This window comes from Choloepus didactylus, chromosome 24, assembly GCF_015220235.1.
Source record: "Choloepus didactylus isolate mChoDid1 chromosome 24, mChoDid1.pri, whole genome shotgun sequence".
NCBI lineage: Eukaryota > Metazoa > Chordata > Mammalia > Pilosa > Megalonychidae > Choloepus > Choloepus didactylus.
The window spans coordinates 17179023-17198588 of record NC_051330.1 but is presented as its reverse complement, the minus strand read 5'-3'; the positions used below and the strand labels follow the sequence as shown (position 1 = coordinate 17198588).

Sequence of the window (19566 nt, the reverse complement as noted above, 5' to 3'; positions counted from 1 at the left end):
GGGAAGTTGGCCAAATTGGGGCTAATTTTATATTCCTAGTTATTTCCATGACCTCTCCTTGAATGTTTAAATGCCATGGAAATCTGCTTTTTTTTCCATAAGCATAAATGTAAATGATTAAATGGGAGTTGTGAAATGTACGCTTACCGAATAGCTGGTGTGTGCATGTGTGTGAGTGTGTGTGTGTGTGGGGGGGGATTAACACTCCTGGGATTCCACAGGCCTGGGGGAAGAGAGCCTCTGTGGGGTGTCCATTCCATGTCCAGGGTTGTCCAGTGGCTGTCCGTGACCTCCCGTAGAAGCATGTTGAGAGGGACAAGCTATGGTCCAGTTTGCATCACTGTTTCTCCCAGGAAAACACTGGGAGACGAGCGTGAACTGCCTCTGCCCTCACCCTGCAGGTGGACAGACTGGAGGAGTTCATGTTCACGAAAGCTGGTCCTTTCTCATCTCGTCAGCATCTCATGAGGCTGGAGGCATTTGTCTCCTAATCTGTTTTCCAAGACACCTGCCTTAAACTCATTATTGGGGACATGTTTCAGTTTCCGTTATTTTATTGGACTAGAGTAAGAATCACGTAGGAGTTGGTCATTCAGAGCCGCTTTCTGAGTTGGAGATTCTTCTGGTCAGGAGAGCGTGGGAGAGCCTGTGCTGGGTGGCACTTCCGGGGGTGACGCGGCTTCCTGTTCTGTGACTTCCTTCCAGGGTGGGCTACGACAGCGAGAGCACGGGAGAAGACGCAGAGCAGCACAAGGGGCTCTCCGAGAGGAGCCAGGCCATCGGGGCTCTCCTCAGCCTGCTGCTGGTGGCCCTCACGGGCTGTCTGCTGACGCTGCTGCTGTACAAGAAGGAGAGACGGTAAGGAAGGAGACGGAAGCCGGCGGGCGGTGAAGCCAGCGGCCGAAAATGAACTCTCAGGCTCAGGTTATTTTCAGTCCAATAGCAGTAGAAGTCTTAGAAGTTCTGGAAACTCTCTATGGAAGTAGTCTCTTAAGTGTCGTTTTCTAAATGTCGACATTTCTAAGTACCCACATTTGTCCAGAGCTTTGGGACCTGCCCCCTGGGGACACACCACGTTTTTTCCCTCGTGTCCCATTGCTGATGGCCAGGGGACCCATCCTGGGCCTGCCGATTTCCAGGACATCCACCTCCCAGTGTGTCCAAAGAGCTGCAGAAAATTAAAACACCTCCTCTTTTGTGATGTCCCCCCTTTTCTTTGATCAGCTGACCCCTCAAAAGTGAGCCTTTATTAGGCACCTGCTGCTTGTAAAGTATGACACTGGCCTTTTGGCTCCACTTTGCTGATGGAAGGACTAGATGTTCTTCCAGTGCAGTTGTCAGGCAAGGCCCGAGGCCTGAGTGTGAGAGCACGGTTGGCACAAACTCTTGGCACTTCATTCTGCATCTCATGTGCCAGACTGAGGGCGGGCAGCAGAGCCAGGCTGTGAGAGAGGGTGGGCGGGACGTTGCCACTGAGGCCATCAGGGACCCGAGAAGCCGTTGTTGGACACACAGAAGGTCTGGGGTGCAGGAAGGCATTGGATGGGAGCCTGCACGTGCCGGCGTCCGTCCGGTTAGTCGCCCGGCACGCCGACTCCCGTCTAGTCCTCTCAGCAGCCTGGGCATTCATGGGCAGAAGTCGTGGCCCTGGCATCCCTGTTTATACATGGAAAAGTTAAAGCTCAAACGTTAAATAACTTGCTCCAGGTCTTGCTGCTGAGTGTGGTGGAGCAGGATTCGAATCCAGCTCTAGCTCCAAAGCCCATGTTCTTCCCCCTGAATCACTGGAGCTATCTCGCTGTGTAGTTCTGCTGCAGTGTGTTGATCCTGTTGAGTGTCCGTGCCCTAGGGAGGTGCACTTAGCATGGGGGAGAGGACCTGCCTTGCTGGCCCAGCACCCTCCTGCCACCCCGACTGGCACCTACAGTGGCGACGTGACTTTTCAGAGGTGCGCCAGCCGGTTAGTGGCCGGGGAAGGCTCCTGCCTCGTGCTCCGTCCGTCATGGAATAATTATGGTTTCCTTTCTCATAGGGAAGCGGTGATGAATAAACTAACCAATTGCTGTAGAAGAAGTTCAAACGTGTCCTACAAATACTCGAAGGTAACTTTCTGCTAAGATTCTCCGAGGCGGCTGTCTCCCCCCCCACAACTCAATACTGCGTTTTCGATACTGCTACAACATAACGTCTGTAATGAGAGTAAAAATGTTGTCACAGGCACTCTGCAATATAAAAGGGGAGACACCCCCCCTTGCCCCAACCTCTTCCACCTTCCAGTAACACGTTGTGTGTGTGTGTTTCTGATTTCCTTGGAGTATTTGCTATTTAGAGTGCTTCCACTTTTTTTTGCTTTTCTAAAAACAAAGCACGGTAACGAATGTCCGTTGCGTCTAGCACTTGGATTATTTCCTTCAGGGAAATTTCCAGAAAAGAGGCATTATTTGCGTCAGAGTGTGTTTGCGGCTCCTGACACATCTTGCCAGTTGCCTTCTAAAAAGTTTATCTCAACTAGACTCTGCACACGCCCGTGCTGTGACCTGCCTCGCACGCTGCGTCCCTCCCCTGCCACCCAAGGGCGCTGGGCTGTGGTTTTAGTGCCCCGGGTGGCCCTAGCAAAGCACCACAAACTAGGGGACTGAAAATGACAGGAATCTATTGTCTCACCACTCTGGGGGCCAGAGGCCCAAAATCAAGGGGTGGGCAGAGCCGTGCAGCCTCAGAACCCCACAGGGAGAACCTTCCTGTGCTCCTCCAGCTCTGGTGTCCGCTGTCAGCCCTTGGGTTCCTTGCCTTGCAGCTGCAGCACATCAGTCCCTTTCTCCATCTTCACGTGGCTGCCTTCTCTCTCTGTCTCTGCCTGTGTCTCCTCTCTCCTTATCAGGGCACCAGTCATAATGGATTAAAGGCTCACCCTCCTGCAGTATGATTTCATTTTAACTTAACTAGTTCCCTCCTCAGTGACCCTGTTTCCAAATAAGGTCCCATTTACAGATACTGGGGGTTAAGGCTGCAGTGTGTCTTTTGGGGGAACACAATTCAACCCACAATAGCTGTGATGCTCTTGCCAATTTGCTCTAATTCTAGCCCCTCCTGATAACCACCTCTGCTTGGCTCGCCTTAGTGGGGGCAAGGGACTGTTGCCAGTCCACGCTTGCCCCGTTCGGGATTCTGGGAGCCGGGCACACGGTGACAGCGGTGAGGCGCTCATGACAGCATGGAGGGTCTCTGATTCAGGGGTGGGCTGCAGAGGGGGATAACAGATGGGGGACTCGGGTGGGCTCACGCGCTCTCTGCCGTTGATCCCCGGCAGGTCAACAAGGAAGAAGAGGCAGACGAAAACGAAACCGAGTGGCTGATGGAAGAGATCCAGCTGCCAACTCCCAGACCCGGGAAAGACGGGCAAGAAAACGGCCACATCACCACCAAGTGTGTCAAGGCCGAAGCGCTCACCTCCCTGCACGGGGACGACCAGGACAGTGAGGATGAAGTTCTGAGTATCCCGGACGTGAAGGTCCACTCAGCCAGCGGGACTGGGGCAGAAAGCTCACACCAAATGAGAAACCTCCCGAGGAAGCCATTTAGGGAGAGAGATGGCGACAGGGCTGAGTTGATCAGGGGGGAGAAGGCAAGGAAAGGGAAGGCCAAGGCCGGTCAGCAGAGGACGGTGAGCTCTGCCAACCTGGGGTCCTTCCACGATGACAGCGACGAGGATCTGTTGAACATCTAAACTCCCTCTGGTGCCTACAAGAGAAAACGTCTTGGCGGGACAGCAGAGCACCTCCAACCAAATAAGACTTCACGTCGACGATGCTTCGTAATTTTTGCCTTTAACAAAAACTGTTTCAAAAGGGAAGAGTTTTTGTGATGGGGGAGAGGATGAGTGAGGTTAGGCACTGCTCCTGCAGGATTGTTTACAGTCATTGGGATAAGGCAAGGCTCGGATTGCCAAGGGGCTGGAGCTGTGCTGGGGGTCTTGGCCCCAGCCCTCCTTTAAAAGCAAAGCCGCTCAGTGCTTCTAAATGTACCCAGGCCTGGCGCGTCTCTCAAGGGAAGACTGTATTGGAAAGAAAACCCTTGCTGCTTTAGGCCCTGTAGGGTGTTTGACCATTATATTTAGCATTTTAATTCTCTCCCCCTATTTATTGACTTTGACAATTACTCAGGTTTGCTAAAAAGGAAAAAAAAAAAAAACAAAAACCCAGCAACAGTTTCTTCCTGCCGTCAGGGGGGTAATCTATTGATTCACCCAATCTAAGAAGGGAAAGCCTGTTGCTGTGCTAGGAAGGTTTAATATGAAATTTTAGAACTGGCCAATCATTTATCCCCTATGTTAGAATATTCCATTCTATCTTTTTTTTTTTTCTTTCGTTTTTGCTTTCTCTTGCTTAAGGGAACACACACGCGTGCACACATGCACATGCACGCGTGGCGTGTGCAGGGGTCCCTGAGGGGTGCCCGAGCCTCCGGTGGTTCACCTGTCCCACGCCTTTTAGTCAGTCGCGGCTGCAGCTTTTTGCATGACCTCATCAGTCCGAGGTGCACAGAGCACATTTGTCAGTATTTTCCTTGCCCGCTGGCAAATCCAAACAACGCACCCAAAGACTGATTTGCACGAGTTGAGCGGAGTTGAGGTGTGCCTCCAGGTCAGAGAAAATAGCTTTTTTTTTTTTCCAGATTTGGGGCATAGATCTCATCTCTTCAGTTCTCATGATGCCATCTTCACTGTGCTTTTTTTTTCTTTTCTTTTTTTGTGTTTTTAAGAGAAAAGTATTTATCAACTATCCAACCTATAAGAAGCCTTAATTTGCACAGTGTGGAAATCACATGAACAATGATGGGCTAAGTTGCTGCCCCTGCCCCCCTGGCGTTGCACTTGGATTCATCCTCTGGGGGAGGCGGAGGGGCTGGGGCTCCCCCCGTGGCCAGGATGGAGGCAGGGCAGTGTCGTGTTTTCCCACTGGCCGTCGACTCCTTCCTGGAAGCATTTCACGAGTGACTTTCTGGGAATTGTTCTCGCATATAGAATTGTACATAGACTCATGGTATTTCATATACTTAAAAGCAAGCAACCCTACCGAATTTCCCGTTTTGTACCCGGTTTGGCTGGCTTATTTGATTTCAACATAAGTGTATTTTTTAAACTTGATTTCTTTCCTCGTTTTTTTTTCAATCAAATTCACTGTAATATAAAGTATTCAACAATTTCAATAAAAGATAAATTATTAACTGGTTGTGATAGTTCCCACTCCCACCCCACCCCCCGCCCGTGATGGAGAAAAGTCGCTTAATTATTGGCCTGCTGTCTACTGTTTCACTGTTTTTATCTTTCTCTTGTCTTTTTATCTTTCTCTTTAAGTTACAAAAAGTGTTTGTATTTGGGTTTTAACTTCAGTATTCTAGTTGGCCCTTAATTCAGCAGCACTTCAGTTTTCTCTCTGGAGTCTTTGCTGCCGGTATGTGCTAACTCTAAATCTGACTGGCTTTTCCTCCCAGCTTTAATTAGGTCTGATTTCTCTACTCTTTTCCTGAAAGCAGACTTTGGGCTGTTTCCTGTTTTCCAAAATAAGACTGTGGGGTTCAGATCCCAGTGACACCATGGAGCATCTTTGTATGGGACCTGATCAGGGGTTTGCTCTTGAGTAAATTCACCGAGACTTCCATCTTAAATGACTAGTTAGTAATTGAGAGCCACCTCGTGCTGACATGGAGGCAGAGACTTACTACGATGTTAAATTAACACAAGGTTTCTTAGCGCAAACACCCTCCCTTCCCTCTCATTTTGAAATTACCCAATTGGAGTTAAACTTGTGGGGAGAATTTTGGGGCAGCCCTCCTGAGACCCTGGCCCAAGACACTGCAGGGTCTTATAAAGTTTTACGTTATGGCTGGAGGGTCGCTGGCTCGCAGGTGTCGCGTGGAAGAGCGCAGCTGTCCAGGCCCTGCCCAGCTTCCCACCAAGACCACAAGGAAACCACTTCTCGTGGTGACCGGGGGTTCCGGGGCCCTGCTGACACCCTTGTGGCAGAGCCAGCCACCCTCGCTCGGAGCTCTGCTGAGTGTAACTGCTTGTCTCACTGCCAGAGAGGAAGTGGTCAACTGTTTGGTAAAAAAAAGAAATCTCTGAAAAAATAGAGTAACTGCCTTTCAGCTGCTATTGAAGTATTTTCTAGGAAAGTGTGCCACAACAGCTGCTAGGAAGTGGAATCCTTTCAGAGAAATTATTTTATTGGTAAGAGTACAACCCTGATCTTTGGTTTCCTTTTAACCAAGTTGTCTATGCTTCCTTTTTGGGGGATAGTCCATTGAATGTTAGAGAAATGGAATAAGACGGGGGCTGAGGGAAGTATAGGCAAACCCCATGTCAAGGAAGAAAACTCTTAACTGAAAAATTTTAAAAGAATTCTAAACCAATACTTCACCAAGCCACCAGAGAAGTGTAATGCAAAAGATGATTCCCTTAGAGAGGTTGACTATCACCGTGGTCCCCTCAAAAAATACTTTGGGGTAGTCTGATCCTTTGCACACATTTAAGGACTGGTCAGCACGTGTGGTCTCGGGGATCCAGTCCCAAAGGAATAGTGTGTGTGTGGGGGTGGGGAGCATGGACAAGATGAGAGTTGGAGAAACTTCCTCTATCAGCTTGCGAAGAATACTCTATGTCTTAGGGACCCACACGAGCTCTTATTTCTGTGGCTTTACTCTGCTGACTTGTGGGTAGCTTCTCGGGCCCTGGAGCTAGAATGGCTGAAAGTTCTGCACGTTCTCTTTCCTGGGGGACGGGGCAAACAAGCTGCCCTGTGGCAGGTCAGAGCCGGGTGTGCATGCCTCACCGAGACTGGAGAGAATGCCCAGGCCCAGCCCCGCGACACCTGTCAGAGTTTGGGTTGGCTGGAGGAACGATCCCAGGCCAAGGGGAGCAGTGGCCAGGAGGGGTGAGGGTAGGGGTGAGGCTGAAGCAGAGATAGGCCCAGGAAGCACCTTAAGAAAGTCACAGGGTAAGTGTGCACTTGCCCTGAAAGCAACTGAGAGCTGAGGGACTGGATTTGCATTCCAGAAAGATGTGGTAGAAGAAAGTAAAGAAAGATGTTGCACAGACTCTTTAATGTCCAATGGCTGGGTCAGGAGTGGAAAACCTTGGCTGGGCAGACATTGCGAAGCCTCAGCCTCTCAGCCTGAAAGTAAGTACTTTCCTTGAGGAAATAAAAAGTGTTTTCCTTCAAGACAGAGGAAGACATTAGACTTGTGGATTATTCATTATCTGTATTTCTTTCCCTTTTATCCTGTCATATTTTAACTTCAGTTTGCAAATCAAATTTCATAAAAAAATCATTTATAGCATTACTTTGATTACTCGTGGCTTTAGAGAAAACAAAAAGTGAACAAAGTTGTTCTTTGGTTGTCGGTCATCTCTCCTGGAGAGGGTGAAAATCCAGGGCCGCCATCCTTGCTCAGGTGGAGTTGGGGTCAGCTGTCAGCTGCTGTCTGCATCGTCCTGGAGGAGACAGCCTTTGGGGAGCCGCCATGAATGTGCAAACCTCGGTAGCAGCCTGTCTTCTGGAGACCCGCAGGGCAGAGCACAGTGGCACCCCAAGGAGCCTTGAAGGAAGCTGGGGTCAGCTTCTAGACCATCTCCACCTCCAGGCAGCCCTGGGGCTCACCCTGGGTTTCAGATTTTCTTTCTTTTCTTCTCCACCACCTCCTCCTTCCCCCCTTCCCTCCTTCCCTTCTTTTTTCTATTCTCCTCCTCCTCCTCCTTCAAACTTTGAGACAACTGGAACTCATAGAAAGTTTGAATCTGCAGTACAAAGTACTTTTTATCCCGGAACCATTTGAGAGTAAGAGTTGCCAACCTGATGCCTTGTCATCCCCATACACTTTTTTTATTCATTCTTTTTGTTTTTTTAATCATTTTTTATTGTAGAATATAGCATATATACATAAAAGTGATAACTTTCCAAGGGCAATTTAACAAGTAGTTAGCAAATTTCAAAGAATATTATAGGTTACAATTCCACGGTTTCAGTTATTTCCTTATTATGAAATATAACATATATATAAAAAGGTACTATCTTCCAAAGCATGATTTAACTAGTAGTTATACAGGAAATTTCCAAAGTTATTATGAGTTATAGTGCCATAGTTTCAGTCATTTCCTTATTGTGAAATCTAACATGTATACAAAAAGGTATAGCTTTCAAATAATAATTTAATAAGTAGCTATAGAACCAAGTTCAAAGGATGTTATGGGTTACAGCTCCCACACACTCTTATATGTAATTCCGACAAACAAGCACTGTCTACATGACCACGATGCAGCCATCAAAACCAGAATACGAATGTGGAAAATCTGTCACCAGCTAATCCCTAGATTTTGTTCCCATTTTGTCACTTGTCACAATAACATCAAAGGATCCTGCTCAGGGTCGTGGATTGTCTTCAGTCTGGAAAATTTCCTCAGTCTTTCCCTGACTTCTTTGACCTTGACATGCAAGGATGCCCTTCTCACCCCTCTTGGGCTCTGACACCCAGAGAGGCCACCTCTCCATGGGGATGCCCTCCTCACCCACCCACCCCCACCCCTGGGGGGGGGCACTGTCACGCTTTGGCTTCAGGACCGAAATACTTAGAATGTGTGGGGAGGGCAGAGGGGGCCGTGGTTTTTTGATCTGCAAAATCAGACTTGAACTAGAAAACCTTGTGGGAACACAGTATGGGTTGTTGGATTGCAGTATTTCCTAAAGCAAATGTTTCATGGGATTTTAATAGATGCTATATAAGAAATGAAAAGGACCTGTGCTCAAATCCATTTGGAAAATGCTGGATTTAACAGTTCTTGGTAGGAGGCTTCTCGGAGTCTTTCAAAAGAGAGGCCGCTGAGTACAGGAGAAATTCCAGTAGAAAACGTGGCAAGCAAGTCTCCAAGTGGGGCATCAAGTGTGTAGTGTTTACCAAACGTTTGATCTGTGCCCTTGGCAGATCTGGTGGCTGGTGAAACGTCCACTGGAAAGGGTGGGCACAGCGTGCTTGGTTCAGTTTTTTTCCAGAGGGTCACGCTTCCTAGACTAGATGGTCATCTGTATGAGAAGCGGTGGCTGATTAGTGTTTGGGGGTTTGGTCAACCCAGAAGCAAGTATAGGCTGTTTCAGAACCTGCTCTGGCCCTCCCTTCCCATCGGCCTGGCCCCTGCCCTTTGTGCTCTTCTCCCGGAGATCTCGCCCCTTCAGGTTGAATCCTCCAAGGTGGCCTCTGCCTTGACACTGCCATGGTATCTGACCCGCTGAAATGGCTCTGCTTTGCCATCCCTGTATTGGTTCTCCCTCACTTGGTGGGCTGGGGGTACGGAGATTAGATGCACCCCTGCCCCAAGGCTCTCACAGTCTACAGAGAAGGCACCCAGTGGACACAATGGAGATGACCCCATGTGCAGCTGGGGCTGAGGGAACCAGAGGGCAGCCGCCCCTAATCCAGGCTGCCTCGACCCTCCTCTACCACATCCACTCGTCTCCTCCGTGCCCTTCGTGGTCCAGGGCGGTCACCTTTCCTGGGATCTCCTGAAAACATGATGCAGAAAACCCATTCATCTTCTCACCTGTTCATCCACTCAAAAAGATGGTCTGAGTGTGTGCTTTAGGCCAAGCACCGCAACAGAACTGGTGATGGAGGGAGAACTAGGGCAGTCTCTTCCCACAGAGAACTCATGAAGAAGTCACGATTCAGGGTTGTCCGGGCACCTCTGGGGTGGGGTGCACGGGTGCTGAAGGCTGACACCAGGCAGTCGTGTGCACTCACCGTGTGCTGGCCTTTCAGATGGTAGCTCACCGAATCCTCACGGCAAGCCTGCAGAGTGGACGGCACTGTCGTGCCCCTTGATGGATGGGGAAACTGAGGCCCAGAGAGGGTTAAGTAAGCAGCCCTGAGGTTGCACAGCTAGCAAGTGACAGGGCTGGGATTTGAACCAAGTTGGACTGGCTCTGGATTCTGAACTCCTAACTCCTCCCAGGTACTAACCCCTAAGAGGCGGAGGGAGGGTCACCATGGTCTAGTTCACCCGAAGTTCACAGCGGGGTGAGTAGAGGGAAACGGGGCAGGAGGGGCGGGAGTGGGGCAGCCTGTGACAGTGGAAAAGGTCAGCTTCTGGGGTCAGGCTTGAAACCTGGCTTTGTAGCCGTGCAGCTTCGGCAAGTTACTCACCTCTGTGATTTGCAAAACGAGGATCTAGTTTTTACTTCATCATGACTCACTAAACACACAATCCCAGTTAGCTACCCTTCTTGGTGAGGAAGGAAGGATGGGAGCAAGCAGGATAAAAAGGGGACAGAAGAAGAGATGTCATGGGGCTGCAATGTGCTGTGGACGTGGAGACACGGACTCTTTTCAGGGTTCTAAGGAACCCTGGAAATTCCTTAGGGACACCCCCCCCCTTCCCTATGGAGTTTACACATCTGCAATAATGGATTAATTCATAAACTTAAGAACTGTATTGAATGCCTCTCTCTGCAGGCCCTAGTGGGGCTTGGGGATCGTAAGCAAAACAGACATGCTTCCAGGCCCACACACTGGGGCTCTTCCCTTACTTTGCTTTCTTTTTTTATTTCTCCCTTCCTTCCTTCCCTCCCCCTCCCCTCCCTTTCCCTCTCTCTCTCTCTCTCTCTCTCTCTCTCTCTCTCTTTATCAGAGACCAGTCTGGGGAAGGCTTTTAGTCCAAAATTAGGATCAGAGGGACATTAGCCATCTAAATCTCTCTTTTCCTGCTGCTGTAGTAACAGTGGTTTCTGGTTTACATTGAACTGTTAATTCGGTGCCAATCCTGAGCTTTAAATCCGTCAGCTTACCCAGGCCTGTGTTTGTACAGCCCACAAGCTAAAAACGTTCTTTTACATTTTGAAATGGTTGAAAAATAATCATAAGAAGATTACATGATACGTGAAAATTAGACGAAATTCAAAACTCAGTGTCCGAGAGTAAAGTCTCACTGGTACTGAGCCACGCTCATTCACGTACACATTTACCTATTGTCTGTGGCTGCTTCAGCATGAAATGATGGGGTTAAGTCGTGACAGGAACCCCATGGCTGGCAAAGTCTGAACGACTTACAGAAAAGGGTGCTGATCTGTGTGCTGACCTAATGCTCATAACCCCATCATGCAGGGAGGAGCCACTGTTGCCCCATTTTACTGTCCAGAGCAGTGAGTCCTGGAAGACTGAGGCTTGGACGATGAGAAACCTGCCTGAGGTCCTACAGCTTGGGACCAATGAAAGCAGGATCTGAGTTCAGCTGTGACTCCAAAGCCCTTTACCCCAGCATTGTCCCAAAGCACATCTCCGGACGTTGCCTGGATTACATACAGCCTCCTAAGGTGTCCCCTCTCTGTTAACTCAGCAACTCAGGCTGGAGAGATTGGGGTCTTTCTCGTCTCTTCTCTTCCGCTCATGGCCAACCTCCAGTCTGCCAGCAAATGCTTGCATCGCCACTTCCAAATTATACCCAGAATTTGACCGCTGCTGCCAGCATCCCCTCGGGCCTGAACCTTTGCAGTTGACTCCAAGTTGGCTCTTTGCCTCGCTGCCTGCAGTCCCTCTCGACACGACACTCGGCAGTCCCTTCAAACCCACGTTGGAGCATATTGCTGCTCGGCTCACATCCCTCTCCAAGGGGCGCACTCCTCCTTCAGAGGAAGAACCCAAGTCTCAAAGCTGCAATCTGGAACCCAATGCCCCTCCGGCCTCATCTTGTCCTTTTGCCCCCTCCACCAGCTCCCCACCGGCCATGCTGGCCTCCTCGCCAGTCCTGCAACTCATCGGGAGGCACCGCCCGCAGGGCCTGTGTCCCTGCCGCCCCTCTCTCTGCAGCAGTCTTTCTCCAGATGTCTGAAGCTCACCTTCCACCTTCCTCCCTCGAAACTAAAGTTCACCTCCTGATTGTTCACTTTAAAATCGCAGCCCCCCTCTTTCTACTCCCCTCCCCTGCTTAATGGTTCTGCCCTAGCACTTACCACCCACTAATCTGTAGTCCACTTATTTATCTTGTTTATTGTGTACCTCTACTCTTTGGCAAATATCATCTGTTTTGTTCACTGCTGCCTTCTCAGAGCCAAGAGGAGTGCCTGGCAGATGGTGGACACCCTACATCCTTGTGGCATGGATGGATGGATGGATGGATGGATGGGTGGATGGATGGGTGGATGGAGGGAGGGATGGAGGGAGGGATGGAGGGAGGGATGGAAGGATGGATGGATGGATGGATGGATGAACAGTTGGTCCTGTGGCTTCCCCTTGGGGAGCAGGGTGGGTGAGGTGGAAAGTAGTAGTGGAGAGATGAGCTGGTTCCTGCCCAGGAGGAGCTGGGCCTCTTGGGCAAGGCTTTGAAGGCTTTGACCCTGATGCCTGGAGAACACCTAACAAGCTCTCGAGGTCCGAGAGAGCCAAACCTGCAACCAGGAGTACAGCCAAGAGCCGGAAACCCCAGGCTGGTCTTGGCTTCACTGTCAATGGCTGAGTTATTCCCACTCTCTGGTGTGGGGGGAGCAGACGATGTTTCCAGGGACCTCATGCCGGAATGCACGCATCTGGGCATTGACAGCCCCTGTGCACTACAGGTGGGGAGGGAGGCCAGGTACAGAGATAATTACGGAATTGAATTTATCCCTGTCTTCTGCTTCATTTATTTATTCAAACAAATGGGGACAAACCAATGATCATGGGCAAACAAGTTCATCAGAATCCCCCAAAGGTCATTGGATCTAGATGGCCCCAGAGCCTGGGAGAGGAAATCACAGAAGTAGAGAATCTCACGACCTCATGAAATAGGTCCTCTGCTTTGTCCTCCAGGGAGGACCGGAAGGGAAGCCGTGCTGGAGAAGGAGCTCTTGTCTGGGATGAGAAGGGAATTCCTGTCTTGCTCTGTGTCAGCAGGGCTGTGGGGCTGGGGAAAGCAGAGGCCCCAGCTGACTGGCCAGGTGCTGACGTCAGGTTTGGGGGAACAGGCTGTGCCCCTAAGAAAGGCAGCCCTTGGGTGACTCCAGCTAGGAGACCTTCCAAAGGCCCTGGAGCTGCTTCCACACTCCGATGACTGCTCCTCGGCACAGTCTGAAGGAGCTACTTTGGAAGAAGGTGCAAGGGTTTGGGGGCTGGGGGGAGAGATCTGCCCCTCCATGCTGGTTCCCTCCTGAGGGGCACCAAGGTGGAAAAAAGCAAACCCATGTGCCTGGTAGGGAGGCCCACAGGCCCGAACAAGGCTGACGAAGAGGGGTGTCAGTGGTGACAGCAGGAGCTTCTGCTCCAGGCAACCACTGCCCGGGATCCAGGACCACGGCTCACCAGCTGGGTGGGCAGCGGGCCAGGTCCCAGGTGACCCCCATCCTGCCATCACAGTTCTTCGGGCAGGGGGACTTGTCAGCTTGGTGGTGCTGAAGGTCAATGCAGTGCATCTACAACACACTCGGCTGATGTTTAATAGGCAGATGGTGGGCTTGCCCTTGACCACAGTCTACTTCCTTCATTTCTTTTTCCAGCAGTGTGCCCTGCCTCTCCCCCTGCTCCTGGCACTGGCTCTAACCCCCGCATCTTCTCCTTGACCTCCGGAGGAACCAAGGTCTGGCACAAACTGTCCTAGAACAAATTACAGGTATTTGCCTGAAATTTTTGCAGCACATGGAGTTTGGTAAAAGTATTCTAGAGCGACTGGACTTTGAGCAAGCTCATTTATTGAGAATCGGCCTAGAGCCAGCAGAATGACATTGGGCAAATAATTAACCCTGGACCTCGGTTTCTCATCTCTGACACGTGGACAACCTCGTAGGGCCCTTGCAAGGATTACATGAGGTCACACGTCACCTGCCCAGGCAGGCGCGTTGTCACAGCTCGCTTAGCAAGAAGGAGGGCCCGGTCTTCCTCGGTTGGCACTTGCCCCCTGGACTCCATTCCGTCTCCTCTCTAGTGCCTGGGGCAGGGGGGGGGGGCTTGAGGGGCTGGTAAAGAGGGCAAATGTCCAGCATTCGGAGTGTGCTCAAACGGCTTTCCTCCGGGCAAGAGTTTGCCTCTTTCTCCCTCTCCCTTCCTCCTCCCGTCCCATTTCTTCTCACTTCCTCTCCCCTTCCTCTTCCCTACCCTCTCCCCCCACCCCTTCCCTCCTTCTCTCCGTCTCTTCCCTTCCCCACTCACCTCCTCCCACTCCCATCCCCCTCCTCGTCTACCCCCATCCCTCTCCCCACCCCCCACTCTCTCCCAGCCTCTCACCCTCCCTGCCAGGTAGTACCCTCTGCCCTCCAGAAAGCAGCCCGAGACCCCAGCACTTCCGAAGAAGAAAGCACAGTAGGGAGAGGGGCATTCAAAGCAGGAGCCCCCTGATTTGGGTCCTGCTTTTTACCAAACCAGCCGGTGGACCACAGGCCTTGAGACACCAACTCTCAGTGCCTACAGAGCAAAGGGATCAGAGACTTAGAAACAAAAGGATATCGCTCAGCATCACATGCTGCCGGCCTGTCTGTTCCTCCCGTGGGCACAGGGACAGGGACGCCCCCCGTGCCATGCACCCTTTCCGGGGCTGGAACGGACACGGGGTGGGGTGGAAGGCTGTTTTCTGTCCTGCGTCACTCTGAAGGCTCTGTCAGCTCCTCCAGGCAGAGAGCCCACTGGGGTCTTGTACCTCTTCAGAGAAGCCCCTGTTGTCCAGGTCCCAGGAGCAGTCAGTCTGTGTCACGGTCAGGCAGCGAGGAGCCTGCCCGGGGGAGGCAGTGGAACCTGGTGGGATCCGTGAGGGTCCTGGGCAACCAGGGCTGCCTCAGCTGGAGCGAGGTGGGAGGGCAGCGGGTGCGTTTGAACAGGCCTGGCTTTCCCACGGAGGGTTAGACCCCAGCCCCTGAGGCTGGTGGGGGGTATCTGGTTAAAGCCAAAAGCTGCTTTTCATTTCAGCCTTGAGGCCAGGCCAGCCGACCGCCAGGCCACAGCCATGTCCAGTACCCAGTTCCAGGCTCTGCTACTTCCTTTTTGGGTGACTTTGGACAAGTCACCTCCCCATCCTCCGCTCCGGGAACGGGATGTGAGAGCCTCTCTGGCTGTAAGCTGGGATGCAAGCTGGAGGGTTGGATGGCCTGGTTCCCAGCTCTGTCCCCTGGTTGAGCAGGCCCCATGCTCCGTGTTTCCTTGAAGCAGGGATAGGGATCCTGGGGAGGGCCTTGGCACCCCCTCTCCACCCGGCTCTCACCCAGCAGCCCCGGGGCAGGCACTGATGCAGTCTGCTTCCAGGCACCCAGATGGAGCTGCTGCAGGGCCGAGCTCACCTTGCTTCCAGGCCTTTCTTCCATGCTACCCACTCCCAGAGCCCTCTGCATCACTCGTACACCACACAATCATATTCCCACAAACTTAGCAGTGTGCAATGACACATTTATTCTCTCACAGTCTCTGAGGGTCAGGAGGGCAGACACAGCTGAACTGGCCCCTTGGCAGCCGAAGTGTCAGCCTCACCTCAAGGCTTGTCTGGGTAAAAGATCCACTTCCAAGCTCACACAGCGATGGGCAGAATTCAGTTCCTCATGGCTGGAGGCCTGCAGATCTCAGTTTCTTGCTGACCATCAGGCAGAAGCTGTCCTTGATCCCCTGCCAAAGCGGTCACTTGTTTCATCAAAGCTGGCAAGGGAGCGAGACTCCGAGCAAGGCAGACGGTAAATGTCTCGCCTCTCACCTCCTGCTTCTCCTCCCTTCACTTGGCCAACTCCCGCGGATGTCAGGGCCCTGTCAGTCTGAGGGCCCGGGTGAGGGGCTCCCACGGCGCCCTTAGCGGCCACCCCAGTCTTGGTGGTGGTGTCCTTCCCGCTGGATGGGAAGCTGCCCCATCCCTGTGTCCTGAAGCCCAGCCCAGTGCTTGACAGGCACAAGGGCTCAGCAAATATTTGTTAAATGAATAGTTGAGCAAAAAAATGAGCTGGCGAGGATTGTCCCTGGGGCAGCCAAAGAGAGTGTAATACACTAAGAGGCTTTGCTCTAGAGCAGAGCGGGGGTCAAGTTTAAAAAAGGCGCAAGCTTTTGAGAGTTGTTTTCCCCTCCTATCTTAGTTTTCTAGGGCTGCTGTAACACATCACCACAAACTTAGTTGCTTAAAGCAACAGACATTCATTCCCTCATCAACCCCAAATCAAGGTGTCGTTGGGGTCGTGCTACCTCCGGAGGCTCTAGGGGAGAATCCGTCCCTTGCCAGCCTCTGGTGGCTGCCGGTGTACCTTGATTTGTGGCTGTGTCACTCCAGTCTCGGCCTCTGTGGTCACGGCCTCCTCCTCTTCTGTCTTCTACTCTGTGTATCTCTTATAAGGACACTGGCCATTAGATTTAGGGACAACCAGATAATTCAGGATGGTCTCCTCGTCTGAAGATCCTTACCTTGATCACATTTGCAAAGACCTTTTTTCCAAATAAGCTCACACAGGTTCTGGGGATTAGGACAGGGACTTATCTCTTTGGGCAGTGCACTACCCTCCACCGTCCCTCCCTAAGCCACCGTTTCTCCAGCTGAAGACGGGGAGAGTACTAGCATCTCCCCTGAAGGAGAATGAATTAGATCCCACATGTTTCAGCCTAGAGCAGGTTCTCCAAAAACAGAAGTTGATGCTTTTATTGTTAACAGTCACTGATTGGATGAATCGGCTAACTGTTGGGGCCCAGAGCTTTGACCAGTGGTCGGTTGCTGCCCCCTTTTCTAAAAGTTTCTTGCCTTCGAATCCCTCAACAACAAGCAGAACTGGGACCTGGAACACAAATGCACCACACATCCACCATGCTCATCAAAGACGTAAGTGGTAGCATTTATGCAGAACCAGTAGCTATGTCAAAGAGCCAGTTTGCTGTCTTTGATTTAGCTGGGTTATAAAAGAAGTTTCTTAATAGCAAATCTGTTTACACTTGTGCCCCCTCACTCTCCCCCCTTGCTTTGGTGATGAACTTCAATTCTCTGAAGCGGAACCTTGCTGACTTGCTTCCCAATTAAGCAAACAATCCAGCCGGCCGGCCTTTTGCTTTCTACCCTCTCCATGAAACTGGGGTGAAAGATTATTTCTGGTTGGTTGCCTTCCAAATGCATCCTGCTTGAACAGCAACTTGACTTCAAACCACCCGCTTTCAACAACACCTGAATGAATCACTGAACCGGGCCGCCACAGCCCAAAGCGGGTCTGCTCAAAGTGATGAAGATCCTAGCACAGCCATGCCTACCGTGGACGATGTTTTGGAGCAGGTCGGGGAGTTCGGCTGGTTCCAGAAGCAAGCCTTCCTGCTCCTATGCCTTCTCTCGGTGGCCTTCGCCCCCATCTATGTGGGCATCGTCTTCCTGGGGTTCACCCCGGACCACCGCTGCCTGAGCCCCGGGGTGGCCGAGCTGAGCCAGCGGTGTGGTTGGAGTCTGGGAGAGGAGCTGAACTACACGGTGCCCGGCCACGGGGACGCGGGTGGAGCCTTCGCCCGCCAGTGCAGGAGGTACGAGGTGGACTGGAACCAGAGCGCGCTGGGCTGCGTCGACCCGCTGGCCAGACTGGAGGTCAACAGGAGCCTCCTGCCGCTCGCCCCCTGTCAGCATGGCTGGGTGTACGACTCGCCCGGCTCCTCCATCGTGACCGAGGTGACAACACACTCTGCCATTTGGGGTAACATGGGAGTTTTCAGGGAGAGGGTGAAAATGACAGACAGATCTTATATGGTTCAGTTTCCCACCAGGAACATCGAGGAGAGGGAATAAGGTGGGGGGCAGGGGGAGTAATATTTATTAAGCACCATACAGGGTACTCTGTATTTTCCTCTCATCTAATCCTGCACACAATCGTGTCTTCCAGGAGGAAGCTGAGGTTCAGAGAAGACAATTCATCCAACCTGAGTTGGATTGGACAGGAGACTATGTAGTGACTAGGGGACCCTCTTCTTAACACCCACTGTCTTCTCCAAGAATCCACAGAACTCACTTTGGCTCCCATTTCCCCACCATTAGTGTTGTTGATGCCCCCTTCCCAACACTTGATATATAAAAGATGGCGGCCATGGTGTTGTGGAAATTGCCCAGGTTTTGGAGCCAGACTATTTGGTTGAATCTCAGCCTTGCCCCTTATTACCTGAGTGTCACTGGGTAAGTTACTTTGGCCTCTCTGACCCTCAGTTTCCTCATCCTGAAAATGGGGATGATAAAACCTACCTTCTAGGGTGTAAAGTTTGACTGAAAAATGTGAAAACACTAACCAAATATAGACTGAATGACTGAGTTACTCTGTGAAGGCTCATTTATGGCTCCTGGGATAGGGCAAAGGCATCAGAGGGGGGCTTGCTTGGATAGTTTAATTAGTTATTTGAGCATTTTTGTTTTGAGAATATTTTGTAAAAAGTGCTACTCCATTTTTTTTTCTTTTTTTTCTATCACAGACCCTTTTGAAAACGTTGCACTATGACAAGTGTGGGCTCTTGGAAAATTGGCCAACCCATAGCCCAAAACCTATTCAGAGGCTGGGTCGGCAATTGCTTGGTTTGGCGAGGGCATTGCTTCCCTGCAATAAGATGTACCTGGGCCCTCCTCCCTTGTCTTTCTGCCCCAAATGCCCATCCCTCAGGCTCTCAGGGTTTCTTGGGTCTCCTCTCTTCATTTCTTCTCTTTTCTTAGTGGTGTTGCATCATTTATTGCTGTTCTAGATGAAAGCCCAGTTTCCTCTCTCTCCAGTGGCTTGATAAGCTCTTTATCTGGGGGAAGACAGAGCAGCAGGCTTCCCAATTCAAGAGAAGCAAGTGCTGGTGTGACCTGCTTTACATGCTATTGAATAAACATCCGATCTCTGAAGTATCCTCCTATGACGGATAACAAATGAGAAGAATCACTTTCCAGGAATACTTAACTGTCAGACATTCTTACTGGGAATCTAGGAGCAGATCAAGATGGAGAAGTAGTCATGCAGTCTGCTTTTAAAGGGTCAGATTCAGTCATTCATCTATTCACTCATTTTCTCATTCATTCATTAAACACATTTGGAGCTTCTCCTGTTCCAGGCCTTGGGTGTGATGCTGTGAGGGACACACAGATGAAGGACATGAAGGTCTCTCAAGGAGTTTGCAGCCTCAAACTGAGTGAGATGGAGGGAGGCTGGTGAGAATAAGAGCATTTGTGCATTTAATGATAAACCCAAAGCCACGTGTGGTAAATGCTGTGAGTGGGCACAGAAGGGTCAGTGAGTTCCCAGCAGAGAGAAATCTCAGCTGCTGAGGTGGCATTCGAGCTGAGTCTCAGGTGGTATTTTGACCAAAAAGGAAAGGGAACGAGGGAAGGAAGAAAATTCCACACCAAGGGGGAGAACAGGGGCCAAGGTTCAGGGGAGAGGGGACATCTGCTATATTCAGAGAGCAGTGACTTATTAAAATGATTGGAATCCAGGGTCCCTAATGTAGTAATGAGGGAGGATGTTGGTGATATCTCACCTTGGTGCATGAGTGTAATGTCCTTAGCATAGGGTTGCAAGTGAATACTTTCTTTTAGTATAAGCACGTCCCAGACATTGTGTGATATTTGACAATGATAATTGACTGCAAATACTGATACTGCATGGGACA

General features: G+C 51.0%; 2 protein-coding genes and 1 long non-coding RNA gene across 3 annotated transcripts in view; 2 read left to right on the top strand and 1 right to left on the bottom strand.

The window, feature by feature from the left end:
• Positions 1-5226, top strand: part of IGF2R (insulin like growth factor 2 receptor) — a 124913-nt gene extending 119687 nt beyond the window's left edge. Inside the window, exons 46-48 of the mRNA XM_037817891.1 lie at positions 706-858; positions 2033-2102; positions 3311-5226. Of these exons, the coding sequence (XP_037673819.1) occupies positions 706-858; positions 2033-2102; positions 3311-3727 (640 nt within the window). The 3' untranslated portion in view covers positions 3728-5226. The remainder of the gene's footprint in view (positions 1-705; positions 859-2032; positions 2103-3310) is intronic.
• A 2910-nt stretch (positions 5227-8136) lies between these two features.
• Positions 8137-16205, bottom strand: LOC119519891. Its single transcript, XR_005214110.1, has 3 exons — positions 14645-16205; positions 9590-13608; positions 8137-9074 (listed from the first exon to the last, which is right to left on the bottom strand). It is a non-coding gene; the product is annotated as an uncharacterized LOC119519891 (long non-coding RNA).
• An 834-nt stretch (positions 16206-17039) lies between these two features.
• SLC22A1 (solute carrier family 22 member 1) overlaps positions 17040-19566 on the top strand; it is a 45851-nt gene continuing 43324 nt past the window's right edge. The window contains exon 1 of the mRNA XM_037817648.1: positions 17040-17605. Coding sequence (XP_037673576.1) covers positions 17195-17605 — 411 coding nt within the window. The 5' untranslated portion in view covers positions 17040-17194. The remainder of the gene's footprint in view (positions 17606-19566) is intronic.